This window comes from Poecilia reticulata, chromosome 18 (assembly GCF_904066995.2).
Source record: "Poecilia reticulata chromosome 18, P_reticulata-male-v2, whole genome shotgun sequence".
NCBI classification, from domain to species: domain Eukaryota; kingdom Metazoa; phylum Chordata; class Actinopteri; order Cyprinodontiformes; family Poeciliidae; genus Poecilia; species Poecilia reticulata.
The window spans coordinates 10883589-10906004 of NC_088847.1; the positions used below are offsets into that span (position 1 = coordinate 10883589).

General features: G+C 38.4%; 1 protein-coding gene and 1 non-coding gene across 3 annotated transcripts in view; both read right to left on the bottom strand.

Annotated features, from left to right (window-relative positions):
* Positions 1-22416, bottom strand: part of adisspb (adipose secreted signaling protein b) — a 35220-nt gene that overhangs the window by 7272 nt on the left and 5532 nt on the right. The window contains exons 1-4 of one of the 2 annotated variants that reach the window (XM_008427957.3): positions 21339-21668; positions 17410-17513; positions 9870-10009; positions 390-528 (exon numbers count right to left, since the gene is read on the bottom strand). In XM_008427957.3, the coding sequence (XP_008426179.1) occupies positions 390-528; positions 9870-10009; positions 17410-17428 (298 nt within the window). In that variant the 5' untranslated portion in view covers positions 17429-17513; positions 21339-21668. Of the gene's footprint in view, positions 1-389; positions 529-9869; positions 10010-17409; positions 17514-21338; positions 21669-22416 lie in introns of those variants that run through there. The other variant, XM_081598948.1, reaches the window with a different exon arrangement.
* On the bottom strand, positions 22040-22112 carry trnak-cuu (transfer RNA lysine (anticodon CUU)). The gene has a single exon. It is a non-coding gene; the product is annotated as a tRNA-Lys (tRNA).

Below are 22416 nucleotides of genomic sequence, written 5' to 3' on the forward strand. Positions count from 1 at the left end.
ATGGCTCGACACGCGCAGCTGAGTGTGTGTAGCTCAGTTTAAATAAAGCCGCAGCACACAGTTCACTGCTCAGAGCCTGTTAAATGGTAACATGATAAAATGCTGGCCTCGTGCAGGGCTTTCTCGCCACAGCCAACTCCTTATTCGCTGCAGAACTTCAGGAATCATTGGTAAGAATTGAAGTTATTTTTAATAATCATGTCGGTACTGATTTGACTTGTTTTTATAGAAATGTTGTAGTTAAAATTAGCATAGTTCTAAAGTCAAAAGAGTTGTTCATTTATTTTCCAGTAGCTGGTGTTATGGAAGATGCTTGAGCATAGAGCGCATGCCCTCTTTTAAAACCTGTATTTTGTATGCAAAGCCTAAATTTCCTTCTGTGAACTCACCCTCTGGTGCTGCTGAGATGTCGGTGATTTTGAGGTGTGGGTTGGGTAAAGGAGCCGGACACACATCTTTACCCACCGCTGGGACCTCCGGCAGGGTGAACACTATCTCATAGCGATGCTGCGTCTTCAGAAAGCCAACCTGGACGGCGGAGACATGTTTTTAAAATGTTGAAGAAGCGATAATATTTAGCACTTGGCATAAAATAAAATACTACCCTTGAGAGAATAAGTGGGGAAGCTAAATGAAGACCGACTTGTATAAGAAGCCTGGAGGTGGCAGCATCATCCTGTGTGGCCGTTTCAGTGCCAGTGGTAATTCAGGAGAAGTTCTACTTTCTTATTTCACACAATTTGTGCAATGCGCCAGTCAGGTTGTTATTGTAAATAAGAATTAGTTCTCAATAACTCACCTGCTTTAATAACTAAACCAGGAACACTTGTAATGAAACAGCCCCACAGCATGATGCTTCCACCACCATACTTAACAGTAGATACACTTTGTAGGTTTAAAAGTCTCACCCTTGCTCCTAAAAACAGTCATCATGTCATGCAGCTCAATTTATGTCTAAAGTGACCATAAATCTTTTCTAGGCTGCATTTAGTTTTTACTTGTTGACAGCTGAACATTTCAGTTGTACTTGAAGATGTCCATTTTAGAGCAGCTCTTCTATCTTGGTCAGCACTCTGATCTTTTCCTGACCAATTTGTCCTCTTCTGATAATAAACAGTCTGGACCACATGGTTGAAACTTTTAACATAGTTCAGTGTCGGAACAGGACAGAGATTCCAAATAGACTTTTAAATTAGTTTTGGATGGGAGAACCGAATAAATCAAATGTGTTACTAAAAGCCAAATATTAACTACAGTCATGCTGGAGCTTTATGTGTGTAAACTTCAATCTGGCCTTGAGAAAAACACATCATACAATCAGATAAAGAAGATCAAACAGCTTAGGTTTGGCATCATCATGTAAAATCTCAATCAGTTAAGGCTCCATTAAAGAAAGATTTGATAAGTAAAGAGCAATAAGTCATATGAAAAGCAGCAGACAAAGAATTTTTGCACTTTGTGTTGACTGTTTTGATGGATTCTGATCTATGAAAGGCTGGACTGGCAGCTGGACTGATTCTGTTAACAGCAATATATCTCATCTTTTTGAATCAGTAGGGTTAGCTTAAGGTTAAAACAAGGAATCTGAATCCTCTGGACTGCTGTTTTGACTGTTTAACATTTAGAACGATCTTTTTTCAAGACGTTACAGGGATTTTTAATGTGATAAAGCATGAAAGGATTCATAACTGTGAACTCTGCTTGTGCTAACAATGTGAAGACGAAACATATGGTGGGAAAGGGTTAGAAAGAGCAGCAGAAGGTAATTTCCCGAGGAGCAGAGAAGATGTCACATCCCAATGTTCAGCAAAGAGAAAAATTCATGAGGACTCATCCCAGCAAAGAGGGAGGAAATCCTCACACACTAGACAAGATGAAAGCAGAGTAAGATACAGGACAACAGTGGGGAAGCGCAGGCACAGGGAGATAACACGTAAAGGCCTCCAGCTACAGTGGGAGGGGGCGGCTTCGTCCCCTTTACAGCCCCTGATTTCAGCAACGAGCCGAGCCGTGGCTCCAAACAGCATCAGCGCAGGGAACACTCAAGCAGCCTTGCCCAGAAAAACAACAATTCACCAGACAGAGACTGTAAACTGTCTGGGGAAATTTGATCTCGTATCTCATAAGCTATTATCCTGAAGCATTCTAAGAAAGCAAATTTCTCATCAGCTGTTTAATAACTTCAAAAAGCACAACTACTCTAAATCTCTTCCTGAAAAAAGCAGGTTTTACCATTACAAAATGAAAAATAGCAGAAGAACAACACTGTTAATCACCAAGAAACTGTAGGAAGACCATTTTAATAGTTTATTGAGAAGAAAAGTGGAGAAGTGCACAACATAGGAACAGTGCTTTGCATGGCCTCTTGAACTTGGATTACAAAACAGTAATGATAACAGGAAGCGTTGATATTCTATTCAGACATATCTTTATTTTATTCTTATTACCGTAGCTCATCATTATTGAGTGTGTCTTTCCAATTAAGATATTCTGCTGCTGATACACAAATCTTCCCACTAAGATTATTCTATTCTGATGAAGGTTTTTCAGTGTATGCATATTTGTGGATATTACAGAAACCTTTAAGTGTACACAAGGTTCTGGTCCATGCAACTGTATTCAGAAGCAGTTCTGTTCAGTTTGTCTCTCTGGTCTTTTTTTTTTTTTTTGGTAATTAACTACAGTCATCAGGGTAGACTGCAGGTGGTTCTGAATGGTTTCTGCTCAAAATGTCAGCTTCAGCCTGGGGTCACAGTTTACTCACGTTATTAACCACATTAGCTGCTAATTCCTTTACAATTAAACATTGTCATTTCGTTGCTTCATCACTTAGCAGCGGTTGAAGCTGACTGAGGAGGGAGATTTTTTCGAATTAATTTAAACCCGCAGTAGAGCGGGGCATTATCCTGTGCAGACGCCACAACGTGGAAACACATCTCGACTGGGGAAGCAAATTTCGACACATCGCAATATGTCCAATAAGTAGCGAATATTTACACAAATAGTATTAGCTTATGTCGTCAGAGAAATTTACTACTTTACCATTGCAGGTACATGAGCTTTACTCACCTTTTTCAGTTGCTCTCGCGTTAGCGCAGCTAGCATCCTTTACCATTTCGGCTTTATCCATCTATGTGCCTCACAGGTAAAAGTATCTCCGAAAAACAATTAAGCTTTTGCCTCAGGCGAGGTAAACATGCGCTTTCCATGTTAGCAGAGTTTTAAACAGTTTCATTTTCTGCAGTAAACGTTCACGTGAGCTTCGGCTGTGAAGGGAGGAGCCGACCGTAGAAGCACTGAAGCCTGTTAATATGGGGCCGCTCGGGTAAACGAAAAGAGCACGTTTATTGGTACCAATTTAGTACCAATTATATCTAAATTATTTAAATACTTGCAGCTATTTAAATGAAAACCAGATCTATATTTGGAAAATTTTATATTTTTAAAATTATGTGTACTATTTTGTATTGATTATAACATAAAACAATAAAACACAATAAACTTTGAGGTTTTAATATGACAATATAGTCAGACGTTTTTACTTTCTAAGGCATTGTGAAACTTGAAAGCAGCAGAATTGGCAGAAACTATCAAATTTGTTCTGGATGGTTATTTGTACAACAAAATCTAAGTGAGTTTATAGCTCCAAGCAATATTTATAAGTAATCTTGTGATTTAAATTTGAGTGAAAAGTCAACTTTATTGATTGAGGTTATGTTGTTATACATTTTAGGTCTCTTGACAATCAACACATAAAATGTAAAAAAAAAATTATGTGTTGAAACAAAACCTTGCAAGACATTTTATTATTAGGAAACTAAATGCACCAAGTCTAAATGAGCCCTACTGCAGTCACATTAAAGGACTGGCATGCAAAAATTGGGTCATATAATTAGGCTTCTGCTCAAGTGTACAGAGGAATCTGACATTATAAATTAATCACTCCAGGATTTTAGATGTGTAGATGAACTGACAGTGTTTACTTCACTTCATCTGCACTAGGCACTATCTGTTTCCAGGATCAAGGTGTATCATTGTTTTAAAAAGTTATGGATTTGAAAAGAAGAGTACATTTTTCTCATCACATTTAGATTGCTCTAAATGAGACGCAAGAAAAACAACCTGGGTGACCAGAGCTTTTTCTGGTCACTTAGCACATAAAGTACTGCTTCCCTTCCCCCACCTGTGGTCAGCTAAAGAAAGGGAACACTCATAATTTCCTGCGATTAAAAAACGACTGATGTGAGTTTTTGGAAAAATATTTGTATAAAAACACCAACAATCATGGCTGCATCAAACTTTATAAACGTAGGGACATTTTGAAACACATCTTTGCAACAAGTTTCATGCGTTTCTGTGTCTGTTGATACAATAAATACAGCTTGAGGCAGGCTTGCTGGTAAGAGGCACCTAACAATCTTTAGCTCATTAATTAATCTTCAATCTGAAAAATCTTTTTCAAATAAAATACCTTCTTTTTAAATCTATTTGTGAATAAATTCAGGCACTAAAGGATCAAAATATGCAAGTCAGAGCTTCATAAAAACTGGAGACTAGAAATTGGAAGAAAAGAAAAAGCACATGTAGTATCTGGTTATCAATCAATACGACCATCAGCTTCCTCACTGGCTGACACAGTGCACTTTTGTTTCTTAGATTGGCTCTCTTATTTTAGCTCAGTTCTGTAAGACGCGGTCCTCTAAGAACCTCTTAGTAACTGATACCACCTCATAACGCAGTGCTTTGATTCTTGTTTCATGATGGTCTCCGCATGGAAACATAAGAGTTGTCTGTGAAGATCTAGCATTCTTTAAAGGGAACATCTCAAAATGACTCCTTTGTGGAACAAGTGTTAGATATTTAATAATGCATGGCTTCCAAGCAACACTTCTCCAGCCAATCTCTCATTACCATCTCCCCCTCTGTAATCAGAAACAATGGCTATGCTCAGAGCAATGATCTGTGGTTTGTTCCAGACCCCACACAGATCCCTAACATGAAGAGACGGAGCTGTTCATGCTTTATCGTATTTGACATTTGTACAGCTGTTTTATGCATGCCATTACCGTCCCACATACTCCCACCACATCTTTGGTCTGCGTACAGAGATCAGCAACCAGCCCCCTCCCTGTTGGCTGTCACTATAGCAACCCTCCTCCCAGCTCGGCTGCGAACTACGATGCTGGCCTGACGGCGCTCCGTGCCCACTCTCGAGTGTGTTTGAGGAGCTCTGAGAAGGAACGCGGATACATAAACAGGCCAGTTTGTAACTGTTAGGGTCACAGCCAAATTTACAGTCCACACAGACACACGCATGCACATGCACACAAACACAGTTTTCAAGCAAACAACTCTGTCTTCTTGTGACTCAGTGCTAACACTTGCAAAGGCTCAGTTACAGCACTGTGAGGAACTTTGAGTGACTTGAAAGAACTATTCTTCATCATTTTGGTTTTCTTGAGGCAGTAATTGAGGCAAAGAAAAAAAAAACGAGGTTCGGTATCGTCATAAGGTAAACCTTAAAAACTGGGTCATTTATGGAGCACTGAGCTAAATAGACAGATCTAAATATGTTAATACAGTCAGACAACTACAAATGATATTTGATAATGATGTATTTAAACTTGATGTGAAAATGGCAGAAAATGAGAAAATATAAACTGGTCATTCTGCAGTAGTGATGGGCATTTATATTATAGTTTTCATTTATTGTGAAATTTTTTTAGGATAAGAATTTTGATCTGTCGTCTCAATAAATTTCCACTTAATGCTAGGAAAAACTGACATTATTGGAAATATTTTTTTTTTACTATTTTCTTCCCTGTAGGTTCCACAAAAGCATCATCAATTTGAAAGTATGATGAAATGTAGCTACTGTGTGCAGTTGTTTGTGGCACTACGAAAGTTGTGCAATGAAAACACAGTCATACAGTTCCCTAAAAGAAACATAATAGTTTTTCCATTATCATTATCACAATAGGACCCCAATATATCGTGATCAATTTCTAAGTCCTTTTCACCCAAGCCCATTCTGCACCCTGGTAGGACAAACATTCGCTGACTGCAGGCGGCAAATCTTTTTAAAGTCACTCAAACTGCCCACTACTTGAAATGCACTTCATTTTATGTGCCAACCACTTTAGCACACACAAATTCATGGCTTGTAAAAGGCGTCAAGCGGTCAGTGTGCCTGTCTTTTCCAGACAGGCTGCTGGGAGCTGCTTGCAGAGTTGACAGCCAAACAAGCAGCTTGGTAACATCAGAAATGTAAACATTCACCAAGCAGTAAAAGCACCTAAATGGCCCACAATATGAATCTTCTCACTTCAGGATGCCACTTATTTACCTTGTCCAGACCCCAAAAGGAGCTGAACTAAAGGGCAAAGCATCAAATGACCCCTTTAACACACTGGATGTGTAAAAACCAATCTGTGGATTTTAACCAGATTCAGATGTCTTTTATGTCAGAGGGTTGTAGCCTAAAACAAAACAAATAAATTGCTTAGAACTAAGGGTGGGCAATTATTGCATTGTTTATCAGTTACCGTGATAAGAATTTTAATTTAGCGTCGTTGCCGTTCAGAATATCTATAATTATTAATACATTTGAAAAGATGATTAAATGCAGTAACTGTGTGCAGTTTAGTGACACAAATTACTATTTTATATGACTGGCGCCCTTAAGAACTGAATAACAAAGGGGAATGTTTTTGCAAGAGAAGTATTTGCTTGTGGGTCTGTGGTGGCTGTGCCATGCATCCACAGCCATAGTTACCTAAAAAACAAGTGACAACAAAATATCATGATAAAACTTCAAGTCCATATCGTCCACAACTACTTGCCACACCAAAATAAAGTAACTAAACCCTAGAATGATTACTATGCAAATATTTTACACAACATCAAACTGCAAGCTTGGCATAGTTTCTGTATGCCATCCCTTATGCTACATTTCTCACTAGTGGAGCCAATTTAGTGAGAAATAGTTCAGAAAGCAATACCTTTTTTGCCATTTCCCTTAAAATAATGGAATTGTAGGCAATATTTTTCAAATTCAAAAATGAATTTCTCCATTTTGAAGGGATTTCCCACAGCAAACGTTGCTATAATACAATAGAAGAAAAGCAGCAACAGAAGAGGGGCAGCTAAGGGAGCCGGGATGTCATTTCTGTTGATGTTTTATTCAGTAGGCTCGATGCTCCTGAATTGCACAGGTTTGAAAAGGATAGCTGCATTGGAGCATCATTGGTCCACCAGATGCCACCGCTATGCGTCGTTTCATAGAAAATAACAGGAGAACATTTGTTAAGGTGCATTTGACGTGAAATAGAAAGACCTCGACTTTACAAAGGTAAAACGAGGTACTTTAAAATACAGTTCAGACTAGATGAGATTTGTTAAAATTTACTGTGAATAATCCAAAATTGTTTTGGTAACTAACCCAGCACTCAAAAGTAATTGAATAAACCTCAGAGTCTCATTAGTTTGGTGCACTCTGACCCAACATGAATGGTCAGAGAAGCAGGAACTCCCTGAGAATATTACCCGCACCCACAGAGTATACATTTACTTTATAGACCAGCACAAAGTATTGTGAAGTTGAAGAAAAATAATACAAGGTTTTCATATAACAAAACTCTCAAAAGTGTGAGGTGTATTTGTGTTCAGCACAGCTGAGTCGGTACTTAATAAAAAACATTTTTACAGATGCAAAGTCTCAACCAACTGGACATTTTAAGAGTGAAAACTTCACTATAATAGCTAAAACTCAGTGAGATTAGACAAAGAGTGTCTGTAAACATACATTTTTAGGTGCGTCTTTGATTGGACCATTATAACCCATAACTTTGCTTTGACATTCTTCAGCAAAAAAAAAGTCTTACAGCTAAGGAAAGGATTTAACTGCATCAAACAGATTTACACTTTATTCAAAGAAGTAGTGAATAACAATAGCTTAAAAACAAACAAATGGCAACCGCTTTTAGGACAAATTGTTGTATCAATCTCTCCGCTCTGGATCCTTTTAGCACCATCATTTGGTCAGCTCCCCACTAAAGCACCATGAGGGTTTAGGGCGTGACATCAGAGAAGTCTAATATCATTGTTGTAAGCCTTTATAGCCGACAGACGAGATTAATGGTGGTAAGAAGAGTTTAATCTTTTCCTGGAGATTTCGCAGATAAGACCAATCCATTTTCACGGAAACTAAGGGGAATTGGCACATTGAATCAAAGCATTATCTCTAAATATCACATCCAGATTTAGAAAGCATGTCATTCAGGGACATATATATTTAGCATAGAACCAGTTTGGAGTTTCTACAGCCAGAAAACAAGCTCAGCGTCATTATGTCACTAAAAATGTCCAGCCAATGTTTCAGTCTTCCTCTGTTTTAATAGGAGCTTCAGTGAAGTATCTCAGCTCCGGAAAACGGTTTAACCACACTAATCACAGCATTTATTTACCTTTGCAGACAGTCTTCATGGCACTACTGTGTGCTTTCACTTATTGTGACGTCAAAGTACAGAATGAGAGAACAACTTGAGTTAATCCCAGTGAGGTACAACATTTTTAATCTACTCTTTGTAAACATCTGGAAAACCACACAATTTCGCCAATCATGGAAAATGTCTCAAACATAATGAAAATCTGACTGGCATCAATCTGAGGCAACAAAGGTGACACAAGGTTTCCCCCATAAGCCTGGCGGGCCACCAGGCTTTACTTGTGCCCCCACCAGCCTAAGCATTGCTTATTTATTTAAATCTTTTTAAAATGTTTGCATTTTTTAAGACTTTATAGTTGATGTTCAGGTTGGTGTTTTCCAATCCTTCAATAACACATAATTATCAAGTGATATTTTCAAATTTTCTGTCAACTTTAAACATTTTTAACTCAAAAACAGGGCGGGCCGCTGGATGAATGACACGTCACTTCCCCCCATCCCTGTCTGGCATTAAATGAGCCTGAAATAACGTTTTTTCAGGTTTATGTCAGCTGGATTACCAACACTTTATCTATTTATTAAATGCAAGAATAACAAAAAACTGACTTGTTGGGGTGTTTTTTTTCCTAACTTGCCTTTAATGCAAAATCTTAAATACATATCCTTAGCAGGGCATCTGAATTGACCTATCAGAGCTTACAAAGCTTTCACAATACCACCTGGGCTTTTACAGGTTGTTCAGCTGAATGGTTATCTTATTGTATGTCAAGTAATAGGAAAGTTGCTCTCTCATTATTTTGGCATAAAGCCTTTAGAAATACTTTTAACAACGACTACATCCTTCGTCAGGTCTTTCCCCACCAGGCATGTCTGACTCTCCTGCGCTGCTCTGTTTTGGAGCAGACCACACGCTGGCTAGATGCTGTATCTAAAGAGCGCTCCATAGAACCAAAGCACCTGATCCTCAGCGATTCTGAAGGTCACAGATCCTTTGCGACAGTAATTGAAGAATTTTTTTTTTATTAAGTTGGCTTTTTTAAGCTGTGGGACATTCTTAGCATTGCCAGCTTGACGAGCTTCCAGTTCAGTGTTGTTTTATTTCCACTTCTGAGTTTAAACGGGTTAAATACATCTTCATGTTTTAAAATACTTCCTTTCAATTTCACACATCTTGAATATGGCTGATGTTGTCCAGGTGATTTTCTCTTTTCACGTAATCTTCACCACAAACTGTCTGGATGTTGCATTTACTCTAATTCGATAAACACTTGCAACTAGGTACTTGTGCGTGTAAAAGCAGGGTTTCATTCAATTCAAGCTTTTATATCTTTAGCCTGCTTATCTTTGTCTTTCATAATGCCGTGTGTAAATACATCTTTGTGTAAGCATTTATTATTGTAATAATAAATTTTTTTTGCCCCACCTTGACCATGAAGTTGCCGTCTTCTTCCATGGTCACCATGACAACAGAGTCATGCAGCTTTTCGTCAAAGTGAACGTGGGACGTGGCTCCGACTGAGGGAAGTTCCTCAGGGAAGCGGACGCCTCCCACCTTTGCACACCCTGAAAAACAAAAGGAAAGGAGGGTTATCTGCTGCAGAAGGCACCGCATGTTCAAAGAAAAGAGACGCTGAGCAGCCGCCACCTGTCTCCCTTCATGACTGTAATGAAGAGCCCACAATGTTTATTCTTGGAACTGTTCAATGTTTAAATTAACATCCATCAGTGCCGTCATTAGGGTTCCTGACATCCACCAGACTCATCGACTACAACCACAAACCCACATGAAAAAAAAAAACTAATTTCAGTCACAGAACTGAACTCGTTTGTTTAAGGAGTTCACTGCTACTCCATAATGTCGATCTGGACTCCAAATTAACTCCATCGGCTAAGAAACTGAAATCCTTCAGAGAAAATACCATTTGGCTTAAAAGGCTACCTCAACAGCAGAACTCTCTCCACAAACTGACAGTGGAAAACATTTACAGTAGCACAAACAGGAGCACAAAAAGCAATATATCAACTTCTGTATTGTTTATGAAGTAGCCTATTAATATCATGTTGCCATTTAAGAGACACTTGAATAAGTTCTTGGTATTTTCCCATAGAAATCAGGGTTGTTGCTGTTTGATTTTTATGCTAAATATGTCCCATGGCATCTGCTTGTCTCCACTATTTTAGTTCTTGTTGGTTTATTCTGCAAATAATTTGAGATTTGTTTTGTAGTAACCGACACTGCTAGAGACTCTATGAGCTTGGGCTTCATTTCAGCTTTGAAATGAAGATTGCACTATGCATACAAAATAAAGTAAATAAGTAAATAAAGTAAAGTCAGAGGAAGCAAGAAGCCATTTAAAAAGAAACTATGCACTGCTGTCTCACACACAATGTGAAGTGAGCTCTGCTAACATAAAACATTCATAGGGTATTTTCAATGCTTTTCTTCTGTCAAGCAGTATAGTTCTTAAAAAGAAACGAGACCAGAACTGAATCAGTCAAAACTTAGTGTTCCTCAGAAAGCTCTCTGGGAGACGGGTTTTCCAGTGGAGAATCTCCCAAAGCAAAACTTGTGTGGTCAAGGGCGACTGGTGACCCTAAATATATCAGATAGAGCCACTGGCTGCTTCCCAGTTAATAATTACTTTTGTATGTAATTATTAACTGTATCAAAATGCTTTGCTGAATTAAAAAGTTGTGCTGCTTGCTATTTAGCATTTCAGCTGAAACATCCAACAATAGGTGCAGAGTAGAAACTAGTTGCATTTACTTTGGAAAAACATGTACTTTTAGAAGTACTTTTATCATGTGGTACTTTTTACTTGGTTAATTTTGTTGTGAAGTACTGCTACTCTTACTTGAGTAAAATTTCTGGATTTTACTCAACCCGCTGTGAGTAACTTCACTGACTGAAGACCAAGCTTGTTTTAACCAAAACTTCACCTGCAGTTTTTGTTAAAGACTTAGATTGAAAAGAATTGACTTTAACCATTATTTCTTTTGACTGATTTTGTTATTTTGTAATCATGTTACTTATATTAACAAATTTTCATTTTGATCTTTAGAACACCAAAATTTCCACATAACTTTATATTTTGGTCCATCTGATGATGTCCCTTTTAAATATCAAATAATTGATATTTTGGTCAGTTACTCAGTACTTCAGTGACCTTTTTTTTATCAAATACTTTATTACTCTTACTTGAATCACTTCTTGGACTGCTACTTTTTGTTTCCATTCACAACATTCAGTCTGCTAACGAGGCGTTCATTGGACGCAGGTGTGTAGGAAAAGAGATGCATTTATAAATTGCAGGATGGTGGCAAACAGCGACTGGAGTTTGGTGTCTTTGAATTAAAATAATCATTCCTAGAGTACAATGTAAACACAAACATAACATAAATATACACATGGTGACTGAGACAGATGTTACATAAAGTACATAAGTTCCTTTCCCATGTGGTTCCTGCTCTATTAAACTTTTATTCCGTCTCGTATTAAAGATTAGAAATCCTTGCCCTCTGCAAACTGGGTCACTATGATGAGTTTGGAGTTACGTCATGTTCCATATGTGCAGGAGCTCATGTTGCATCAAAAAGTGCTTTTTAATGTCTGATGCTTTTTATTTCAAATGTAAAGCTAACATTATTATGATAGACAACATAGCCTTACTGGAGGTCCTGGAGCAAGACAATCAAAATGCAAACAAACTTCAAACTTAATTTATGACTCCAGAGATCTGAGACAGGGCAATCTCCTCAGGCTCTACCAAATCCAGAGTAAAGGATGACAAAAGTCAAGGGAGGTCAGGCTCAAAATGAGTTTTCTTATCTGACGCTGCTGCGCTGTCATTTAAATCCAAAACATATTAGGATTTTAATAAAGACTCTAGCCATACACGGTTGATCCACTTTTAAAACAAAATCAAATCCGTGCATAACAAACACCTGATAGATATTGGTGCAGCGCTTAAGCAACAGCCTGTGATCAAAGTTTGAACATTGTTTAGATTGTTGCATTTGAGTCCAGAAGAAAGGGACACCTAACATCTTGACCCCGTCTCAATCTTGTCTGGTTTTGTTTAGAGGACAAAACATCTTTTTCCTGAACCTCCCAAACTATTTCCTGGAAAATCAATTTCCTTGAAGAAATTCTTGGTGCTGTGTGAAACCGTCAAAAAAGAAAGAAAAGAAAAACTGGAAACAGGGAGAAACACACAGCAGCAGCACAATACGCAAAACTCTGGATATATGAGCCTAAATAAGACAGATCAAATAATAACCGAGTTTTGGCACACATAAAAATTATAATTACCTTCTTAAGAGAAGAAAATTGAAGAATGCAAATTTAAAACATCACATTGTAACTCTGTTCTTTACATAAAATAAGTCTAATTTATCATCCCATTATTCTTCTTTCATGTAAAGCCAATCCTCCTGATGAAGAGTTGTTTGAATAAAGCAAACCAGAGAGACTCACAACAGAGCTCCATGACAACATAATTACACGTTTAACAAATAATAATTGTTATACTTCAGACTTTTGCAGTGGAAGGCAGTCAGGCTGAAATAAGCCCATTATGACAAAAGGTGAGAGTGTGTATAAAGAGGATTTCTTTCAGTTTAAGGGCATTTAATGAAATATTATCCCATATTTAATATCCACACAAACAAAATCAAGAAGCAGCATAAAGTCGCTGATCTGTTTTCTGGTATTAAAGAGACATTTATTTTCTTTATCACAATTTTCATTTTATTTTATGACAGTTGCATAAATTACTTTGGTAACAGCTATGTTATGTAGCCTTTCCTGACAAACTGTATTTCCTGTTTTATTAAAGGTGGCCTATTATGCTTCCTTTAAAAATTATTCTTCAATAATGAGGTGCGAGTCTGCTCAGTTCTTCCTATTTTGAGCTTTTTTAAGGGATTTTATCACTTTAAATCCATATAAAGACGCTGCTGGCCACGCCCCCCAAATCAACGTTTACACTCGCACATGAAAATGGCTGCAAACAAATGCACAATTATACAACTATACATGTTCGAAAAGCAGAAGTGGAGCCTCCTGCATACCCAACAAGAAAGCAGCCAATGGTTTCTGGATGGCAAGTCAACAACAAAACACTTGTCTTTTCCAGCAGCCATTGTACAGCGTCTACACTGGTAAATCCAGCTGAGCAAACTTGGGTTGCAAGGTAACAGGGCAGTGCCAGTCGAATGTGACTTAACAATCAGGAAGTTAAAGTGGCTCATTTTCCAGACACCAAAAAATTAACTTATTGCCAAAAAGTGCTTTTTTTCTTCTTCTTTTGTTTAAGTGGTTTGGGTGTTTTTAGAAGCAGTCGAGACCCAAATGGAAGCACAAAAACAGGTTCCCTCTCACAAAGGACTAACTCCTATTTCAAAATTTTCTTCTGCCATAACAGACACACTCAAGAACTTTGTGATATAACAGCATCACAGGTAACCTGGGGTTTTACAAGTACCAGTACGTTAAGTTTAGGCTTTTTTAAAGGCCTTTTTAAGACTACAATGAGTTGCACTTGAGACTAACTTGAGTACAAAAATAACTGAAGTTAACTAACATTCTTATTTAATAAAGCATACTTAATTTAAAATAATCAGTAAAGTAAGTTAACTGTAATACTGAGTAGATATTCTTAGCTCTGGGATGTGATTTCTGATTCACACTGGATCAGAAAATCTGCAAAATACATAAAAATAAAGACATAAATGTGTAACATATGTGCCAAAACCTACGCCAGGTCTGCTATTCACCATTTATTTAATTGAAAGTGAAAGTTAAATGAAATTACTAATGTTTGATTTGTTATTTATGTGTTTTTACTTGGAAAAAAAATCCTCTTTCTACCTTCGAGTTTTAATCAAAAGGAAGATATTCTCTGATATTTTAGGCAGGATATATTCTATTGTGGCCAAGCTGGACAAGATTCAGGTTGCACGGACAAATTTTCCCACTTACATCAAGTCCAAAAACAGCACAACTTTTGCATTTAGCTATGCAAAATAATAACAGATATACTAGTTTATTTACATATGCAGTTCCTAGAAAAGGGATCTAACAGTCAAATCAGACGTCCAGAGAGTCAATCAGGTGAGGATTCAGATACTCAGTCAGATCATATAACCCGATAAGTTTACAAGATATGAAGAACGGTAAAATACACTGACCTCCAGCTATCTGTGCAGCAAATCAATAATCACATGGCTAGTAACACAGATAAACATAAAGCTATAGTCAGCTGGCTCATATCAGTCTAATCTGTTGTATATCTGCTCATGGTGCCTCTCTAGTCTACCTGACATGCAGCACGTCTGTTTCTACTCAGCTGAATCTTTCACTTTTCTGGCTCACTCCACGCAGGCTCAGGCCAAGAAAATATGCATTAAATCTGTTTTTGTCTCGTCTGTAACATCAATAACTAAACTGTTTAAATAATTCAAATCAAAATGAGGGGAGTCTTTGTGTTTTCTCAAGTGACCATGTTGTTTTGGTTATGAACTTCAGTGACTTACACCAACTAAAAAAATGGTCTTTGAGGTGCTGTTTGTGACTTTGTGAAGATTTTCAAACTAGTTTGTCAGAGTTTCCATTTCATCTTCACTCATCTTGACACCAGTCTTTTTACGTGGCCATTACAACCTCTTTAAGAAATATTGTGGGGAAAAAAAATCAAGAAGAAATCCTGTTAGAGACTTGAGAACTTCACCTTCTGCAGTCAGAATCTTCTCACACTACTTGGTGTTTGTCATTGTGGTTTGTGTGAAGCTGCTGCAACTTGAAGGCTTAATCAGGCTGTAACATGAACCTGTTCAGTCATTGATCTTTTTTGTCTCTCATTATTATGATTAAGTGAGAATACACCTGCTTCCTCTGGTAAAAATCGGCCGTGAACTGGCTCAATTGATTTTCCTTCTCACCAGCGCCACCAGTCTGATGAAAAGCTTAATCTGGTGTTCTCGGTTACAAGATGTTGTAATTAAGAGCTTATAAACCTGATTGCCACCACCGTTGAGGGCCCAGCTTTATCAGCGAAACGTCTTATGTGGGAGAAAATACAGAACAGAGCGACTCTAAAAAAGATCAATGAGAGCCGTTTCAACCCGTCAGAGTAAAAAATTGAGTTGTAAATGATAAAATGATGCTTTCAGCAGTGAAGCGCAAGTAAGTTCTGGTAGTACATTCACCTACACACTGTTTGGCTTTTACTAGAAAGAAACCTGAGCTTGCAGTTGCACGTTTTGGTATGCAACCCAGGTATGCAGTTTTTTTTTTGTTGCAACATGACTGATTTTTCTTTCTAAGAACATCTTAAAGACACATTTTCAACCAGGTCTATGCATATAGATGCCATAATAAATCTGACTATATTTCCAGTTTTAGGTTGTTTTAGGATAACTAAACGTGCCAGAATAATTAGAAGAATTAGTTTCAGATTTTTTATTTTTTTTTTTCAAATATTTACAAAGCGTTTCAGCAGTCAGGGTTTTGTAAAATTTGTGTGTAAAATGTATTTTTTAGGTTAGATGCTGCAGCTCTAAACAGAGGTTCGGTGTGAGAGTCACTACCAGGTGGAGCAGAAGCGGCGCTCCGTCTGTGAAATATTACTACCTGTAGCGTGTAGCAGCGATTCAACTGCGAGAACAAAACCAGCGTCTTACATCGCAGCTTGAAGACTTAAATAATTTGCGGGTTATTTGTTTGGCTTTCTGACCGTCATGCTAATCCGGGTGAGTGTTTGTAGCTGTGCGCTGCTTTACCTGCTATCTGATCCTCCGTATGTCTTTTTTTTACTGCAGTGAGCCTCGATGTAGCCAAACTCCGTCAAGTATGGCATTGTTTTTATGTCGTATTAGATTCATTGTGTTGATGCATTTTGACCTGCTTCACCCCAAATGCTTCAATTTTCCGCCGCAACACGCAAACATCCTCAATCACTCAGTGTGTTATAGTTACACATCGCTTAGGATTTGTTGCTGCGCGTTTGCGCAGTGTGAAGGAAAGAGGAGACCAGCTGCACAGGCAGGCTGCGAAATGAGATGCAAGTGTTTGGCAACAAGGGACCGTGACCAGAAATCACCGATAATACACTTTTTTATGGAAATTGGCCGATTATGATCGGTGGCCGATCGATCGGCACACCTCTAGTTAATTTGCATCGTTTGAACAAAATGAAGTTGCACTTGTGGATGTGTTTTAAGGTAGACACCCAGAGCACAATGCTTCCTTGAGTGACATCATGAAAAATAAATAGGCAGAGTTATCAGAAAGACAATGGTTGACCATCAGTGGAGGATTTTGATAAAGGCAATATGGGCAGCTGCCCAGGGCGGCACATGAACAGGTTGGTGGCGGGGTGGGGAGCTGCTGTAGGCACTGAGTCCTGAGTGCGGCATCATCAAGAGTTAAAATGCCACTCAGAGAGGAAGAGGCCATTACTCCAAAAGCAACATAAAAATCAAGATTACAATTTACAAATGTACTCAAGAGACAAAGTCATAAAACTGACGTTGAAGGAGGAGGGACTGGTGCAAGTGATGGCTTCCTGATGAAGGACTATATGAAAATATTGACGCAACAAGGCATCAACCTGGAAGTTAAAGTTTGCATACAAATGGGACTATTGTAAAAAGCTTGTGGGAAAATATCCAACTTGTTTTGTTTTTTTAACCGACATCACACAGTTTTAAATATAATGCTGCTAAAACATATGAAAACATCTATCTTTGAAGAAAAATCTAAAAATGTTTCACTTATTCTGGCATTAGTAATTAAATCCCAACTCACCTAAAAGAGAAAAAAAGTTTAGTCTGATTTACTGTCAGGCTCTTATATAAATTATATAGGTCTTTCTGGTGTGCGCGAGTGAGCTAGTACAGCAAACTTCAACCAGGAAACGCTGGTGGATTCTATTTGAGTAAATAAAATAAGAGAAACTCACTCTTCTTTGCAGCAGCCATGTCACTCGATTTGGGCCAGCAGGAAGACTCTTGGATGTCCACCGTCACAGCTTTGTCATTTCAGCAGTCTGACCCCAGAACGACCCTGCAAAACCAGTTTAGGACGCAATGAGAGAGAGAGAAGCTTCGGGCAAAACAAACAGAGGAGCGTCGTTAAGCTGGGAACAGGTGGAAATGATTAGATCAGACGACATGTGCTAAAAGAGAAGGGAAAAGGTAACTGGCGAACACGAGGGATTAAAAAGAGGATGCGAGGGGTTTTGGCACAACTCGATATTTACAAGAAGTTCAGCAGAGTGATCAGCGGGGTCATGCGAGTAGAGCCAAGAGTGCCACAGACTCCCGACAGAGGCTTCAATTAAAGGAAAACAACAAAACCGTCTAAGAGGCTTAGCTACGTAGGAGCTGACGCCGCAGTTGGTGGGCTTCGTGCAGATGGAGGATGCTTATAACATCTTATGTTCTGAAGGATATACACATCGTAGGCTGTCGAAAAGCTACAAGCAAAATCTAAAATGGAAGGGAAACATAAATACAGAGCTGGCAGAAGGAAGAACAGAAGAGCTGTTGTTTTGCAACGTTTACCAATGCACGCTTGACATGTTTCTCCTACAGGGTGAGCTGACCTGTTATTAAAAGCCAGGTGAATGCGTTGCGTGTCTAAATTAATCTGGTGACATTGAAACAAAATCTCTTAACCATTTTTAGAAGGAGGCAACTGCAGGGGATAAAGTGAGCTTTAAAAAGGGAACAAGAAAACAGCTAAATGTGCCGCATAGTCCTGAAGCTGGCTGAGGCCAACGACTAATGCTATTAGATGAAAAGTATGCCAAACGATGCTTTATGAAAAGCTCACAAGTTGTTGCCAAGTTTGAAAGGCAGGGCTGTTATTGAAACTGAATTTAGGTTAGCGGTTTGTGTGACTTACACATAAGATCAAACCTGCACAGGGGCGTTTTCAGCACAGTTTACCATTCATAGGCATCTCAGGAAGTCAGATTTTCATTGAGAGTAAGTTCACATCAGTAACTACGTTCAAAAAGCCCACCTCATGAGATTCATTATTCACACGGCAATCCATTTTAGTTCATTTTGATGACAATCGCTTACAGCTAATGAGAATTCAGAAGTCAAGTTTCTCTGAACATTTGAATATTAGACCAGAACAAGTATCATGCACGTAACACTTGGTGGTGGCTCCTTTCAACTGAATTACTGCGTCAGCGCGGCACGGCGTTGAGGTTCTGTTGAGGTCTAGTGAAAGCTGATGTTGTTTTGATAGCTGCCTTCGTGTCATCTGGATTGTTGGGGATCCAAATGTGGCAATTTTTGCTGAAGACATGTCATTAGCCTGCTGGTCCCTGGTTGGCTAGGTGGTGAGGTCACTGGTTGCATCAGAAGACCGACTCGATCACAATAACTCAACCCACCGTTAGTAAAGACAGCTGTGATTAAGCGTAGTAGGTGTCTCTTAAGGACAGTGAGAGACGGAACAGAATGTTTAACCTAGCTTCCATGTCTTCAATTGTTGTGCAAAGATCATGTCACACTATTGTCCTGACTGTGGGACTCTGGAATTAAAGTCTTTCAATGAATTTTATGTTTGGTGACATTCCAATCTATTAAGATATGCACTTGTATAATTAAATCCTCTAAAAAAAAAGCCCAGAGATCAAAGTTTCTCTCACCTCATCATAACGCCAGATCTCAGTTTTGACAGACTGAACAAAGATGAGGCCCTGCATATGTAGTTACTCTGGTTAATTAACGAAAGTTCAGCCAAATAAAAAACAGACAGACCGTGTGATAACATTGCACAGATCAGTGACCGGCTTGACATATTTTCTCGCAGGAACCACAGACATCTGTGAGAACAGGGACGACAAGAATCACATGCGGTTTTCCCTTCCTCCTCTAATGTGAGTCAAGGTCAAAGATCAAGGCACAGCGAGAAGAAAGCCTGCAGATTGAGGAGCAACACGACAGAGCACGAAAACCGACAGCGTCGCATCCTCCGAGAGCGACGCGGATCCAGGGGATGATCTACTTTAAGCAGTGCAAATACATCAGTGCCGTTTTAAGCACCTAAATGTGTCACTATGATTAGAATAACACTGGTGGGATTCAGATGTGCATGCCTCGAGCATTGGGAGCAGAAATGGGAGCTAATAAGCATCAAAGTGGTTAGAGGAGGGCATTTATCATATCGTTGATAATTTATCATCACTATAAGTAAATATGATTAAGCGCAGTTACTTTGTGCAGCTTAATGATGTGAATCACACTTTCTCTCATTAAATAGCATCCTGAAGAATCCTATTTCTGATGAGAAAGTTTTTTCAAGAGCAGCATTTGTGTTTGTGGCACAGCCAGGCAGTTCCCTAGAAACTCAATTATCATAATTTTTTTATCATTATCAGTATGGTACCACAAATATTGCGATAAAAAGTCCATACCGCCCACCTCTAAAAGTATCATACAGATGTTAAAATAAATGCTTCAGGTCATCAGTGTCAAATCGGAAAAGGTTTATTTTGGAAACCTTTAAGAATTATACAGCACATATTGACACTGATTTAAAACACAAATAAACAATTACTGATATTGTTGTAAAGATGTTACAGTAAGAAACATGGTTAGCATGGAACCGTAAATCTAGCATATCGTACCTGTCTGCTCAAAACAGAGCAGATCAGTTTATTTTCATTGCAGTAAAATATTCACATGTAATATAGACATAAATCAGCCTACAATTATCAAATTAATGTGCAATTTAAGTCAATTGTAGAAATATCTGAAAAATTTCTAATAAAGTTTATATCCACTAATTTTATTTTGCTATAAATTGGCTATTAGAACTTCTTCTTTGCTTCATTTTGAGCCACTGCACCTGGACACTCTGCACAGCTTCCAACTTCAGAACAACAAACCATCGCTGACATTTATCTGTGTGTGAGTTTTACACAACCTGGCTAAAATGCAACTTTAGTTCCAGTCCACTGCAGCCTGCCTTCATCATAACTGGTACTATTCTGCAAAACAAACACCTTATATGGAATATATTAAATGTTCAGAGCAAAAAGATTATAACTGTAATTTTTTCCACGCATTAGCCTCTATATGTATATGGGCTCACAACAGTAACCTTCGCACAATGTGAGCACTGAGTTCACGTCATTTGCATGAAGACCATAGTTAAATCCAGAAGCCAAGCCATGCTTTTGTAAACCTCCCCCACCTCTGAGCCTGAGATCAGTAAGTAAAATTTAATATGACACAGAGAGCAGCAACAGGTACTCATTTCCTGCTCTGACCCTGGTGTTGTGTATGAAAGCAATATCCTCTGTCATGACTTAAACAGGTAAACAGTAGCAGGGCCAGAGACGTATCTGATTGTAATAGGTGCTGCATGCTTTAAATAGACGTAACTGGCAGAAACTCCCTAAAATAACACAACTACTGTCAACAAAAGACACTTTACCAGCATGTAGTAACAGTATTTAAATGTGTTCCCATTTAAAAGGCCAGACAATGTTATTTTAGCCTTTTGTTCTCCCTTAATAAAAGTGAAGTTACCCTCCAGCTACAGTCAGTCAAAAACAACATATTATATCATAGCGCTACTGTGGTTGAGCCCTCTCCGTGTGGATTAATGCAGCCTGCAGTGCACAACAGGAATAACCAGTGTATTACTACATAAACAGCAGCCAAACACGTAGCTGCTGAAAATAACATTCACAACTTACACAGCAAAACACTGCAAATTAACTCTCAGTTAGCGCTAGCCAATAAAAATATGTATCCTAATTTTTTCACAAAAGCATTAAGTTTTACATTAAAAAGTTGCTGCGTGGAAAACAAACGTCTAAAGGCACATTTATTTATTTATTTATTATAAAACATAACTTACCTTAGCTTACTAAGGTGGCTTGCTAGGTTTGACTGTGGTGAAAAGAAAACGAAGCGAAGCAGCGAGTTGTGGAAGTGTTGCTGAATAAAAGCAGCTCCTTGAATCCTGAAGAACCCCGCTCAAACTCTCCGCTTCCCTTGTTTCGGCACTTTGTCTTTCTCTGCAGGGGTAATTTCCGATCACATGGTGGCGTGAACACGCCTCCTTGTCTTCCACCTTCACGGCAGTCTTTTAACTACTGGTTTGACATATATGTTTACAGCTGTAGCTGTAACCTGAACCACCACACTGCATTATTAAGCTCTTCAATCAGCTGATGAGTAGCGCCCTGTTTATAACAGGAGCTCCGCTTTTCTTGTTCAGCTTTGAGTGAGTTAAATGAGTGTTGTGTGAAAGCGCCACCTGGCGGTGCTTCGTATGCTTAACATTTCTAATACTTTTTGAAATTGCAGCGCAGGTGCATCTCAATAAAACAAAGTTCATTACTTCAGTAATTACATTTTTTTCTGTTATTTTATATGATTTCCACTGTACATTCAAAATTCAAATTAATCATCCACAAGTTGTAAGATTGTTTGGTTGATTGCAAAGTGGTTTTGACAAATAATTCTGAGATTTTTTTTAAACCTTTTTTACGCTGCAAATTTTTTTTTAATCTTATTTTCAAATCACTCACACACACAAAAAAAAAAAAATCTTAGCGCCCAACGTGGGGCTCGAACCCACGACCCTGAGATTAAGAGTCTCATGCTCTACCGACTGAGCTAGCCGGGCTGTAAACCTCATTGACGCGTGGGCTATAAAACACATTTACAGTATGAATGAAATGTGACAGCTGTACGTTACTATGAGACGTACTTTCTGTTGTGTTTTTCTTATTCTGGCAACCCAGGGCCGAACCACTTATATAACAAGCACCGCACTGTGTACGTTAGCTTTTTTTTTTTTTTTTTTTTTTTCTCTCTCTCTCTCTCTCTATCTTCGTCTGTTTATCTTAACGCTTATTTGACAGTCTTCATTGTCACTTCACTTTCCCTGAGCTAAAAATAAATCTAGAAAAAAAAATTTAAAAAGCAAA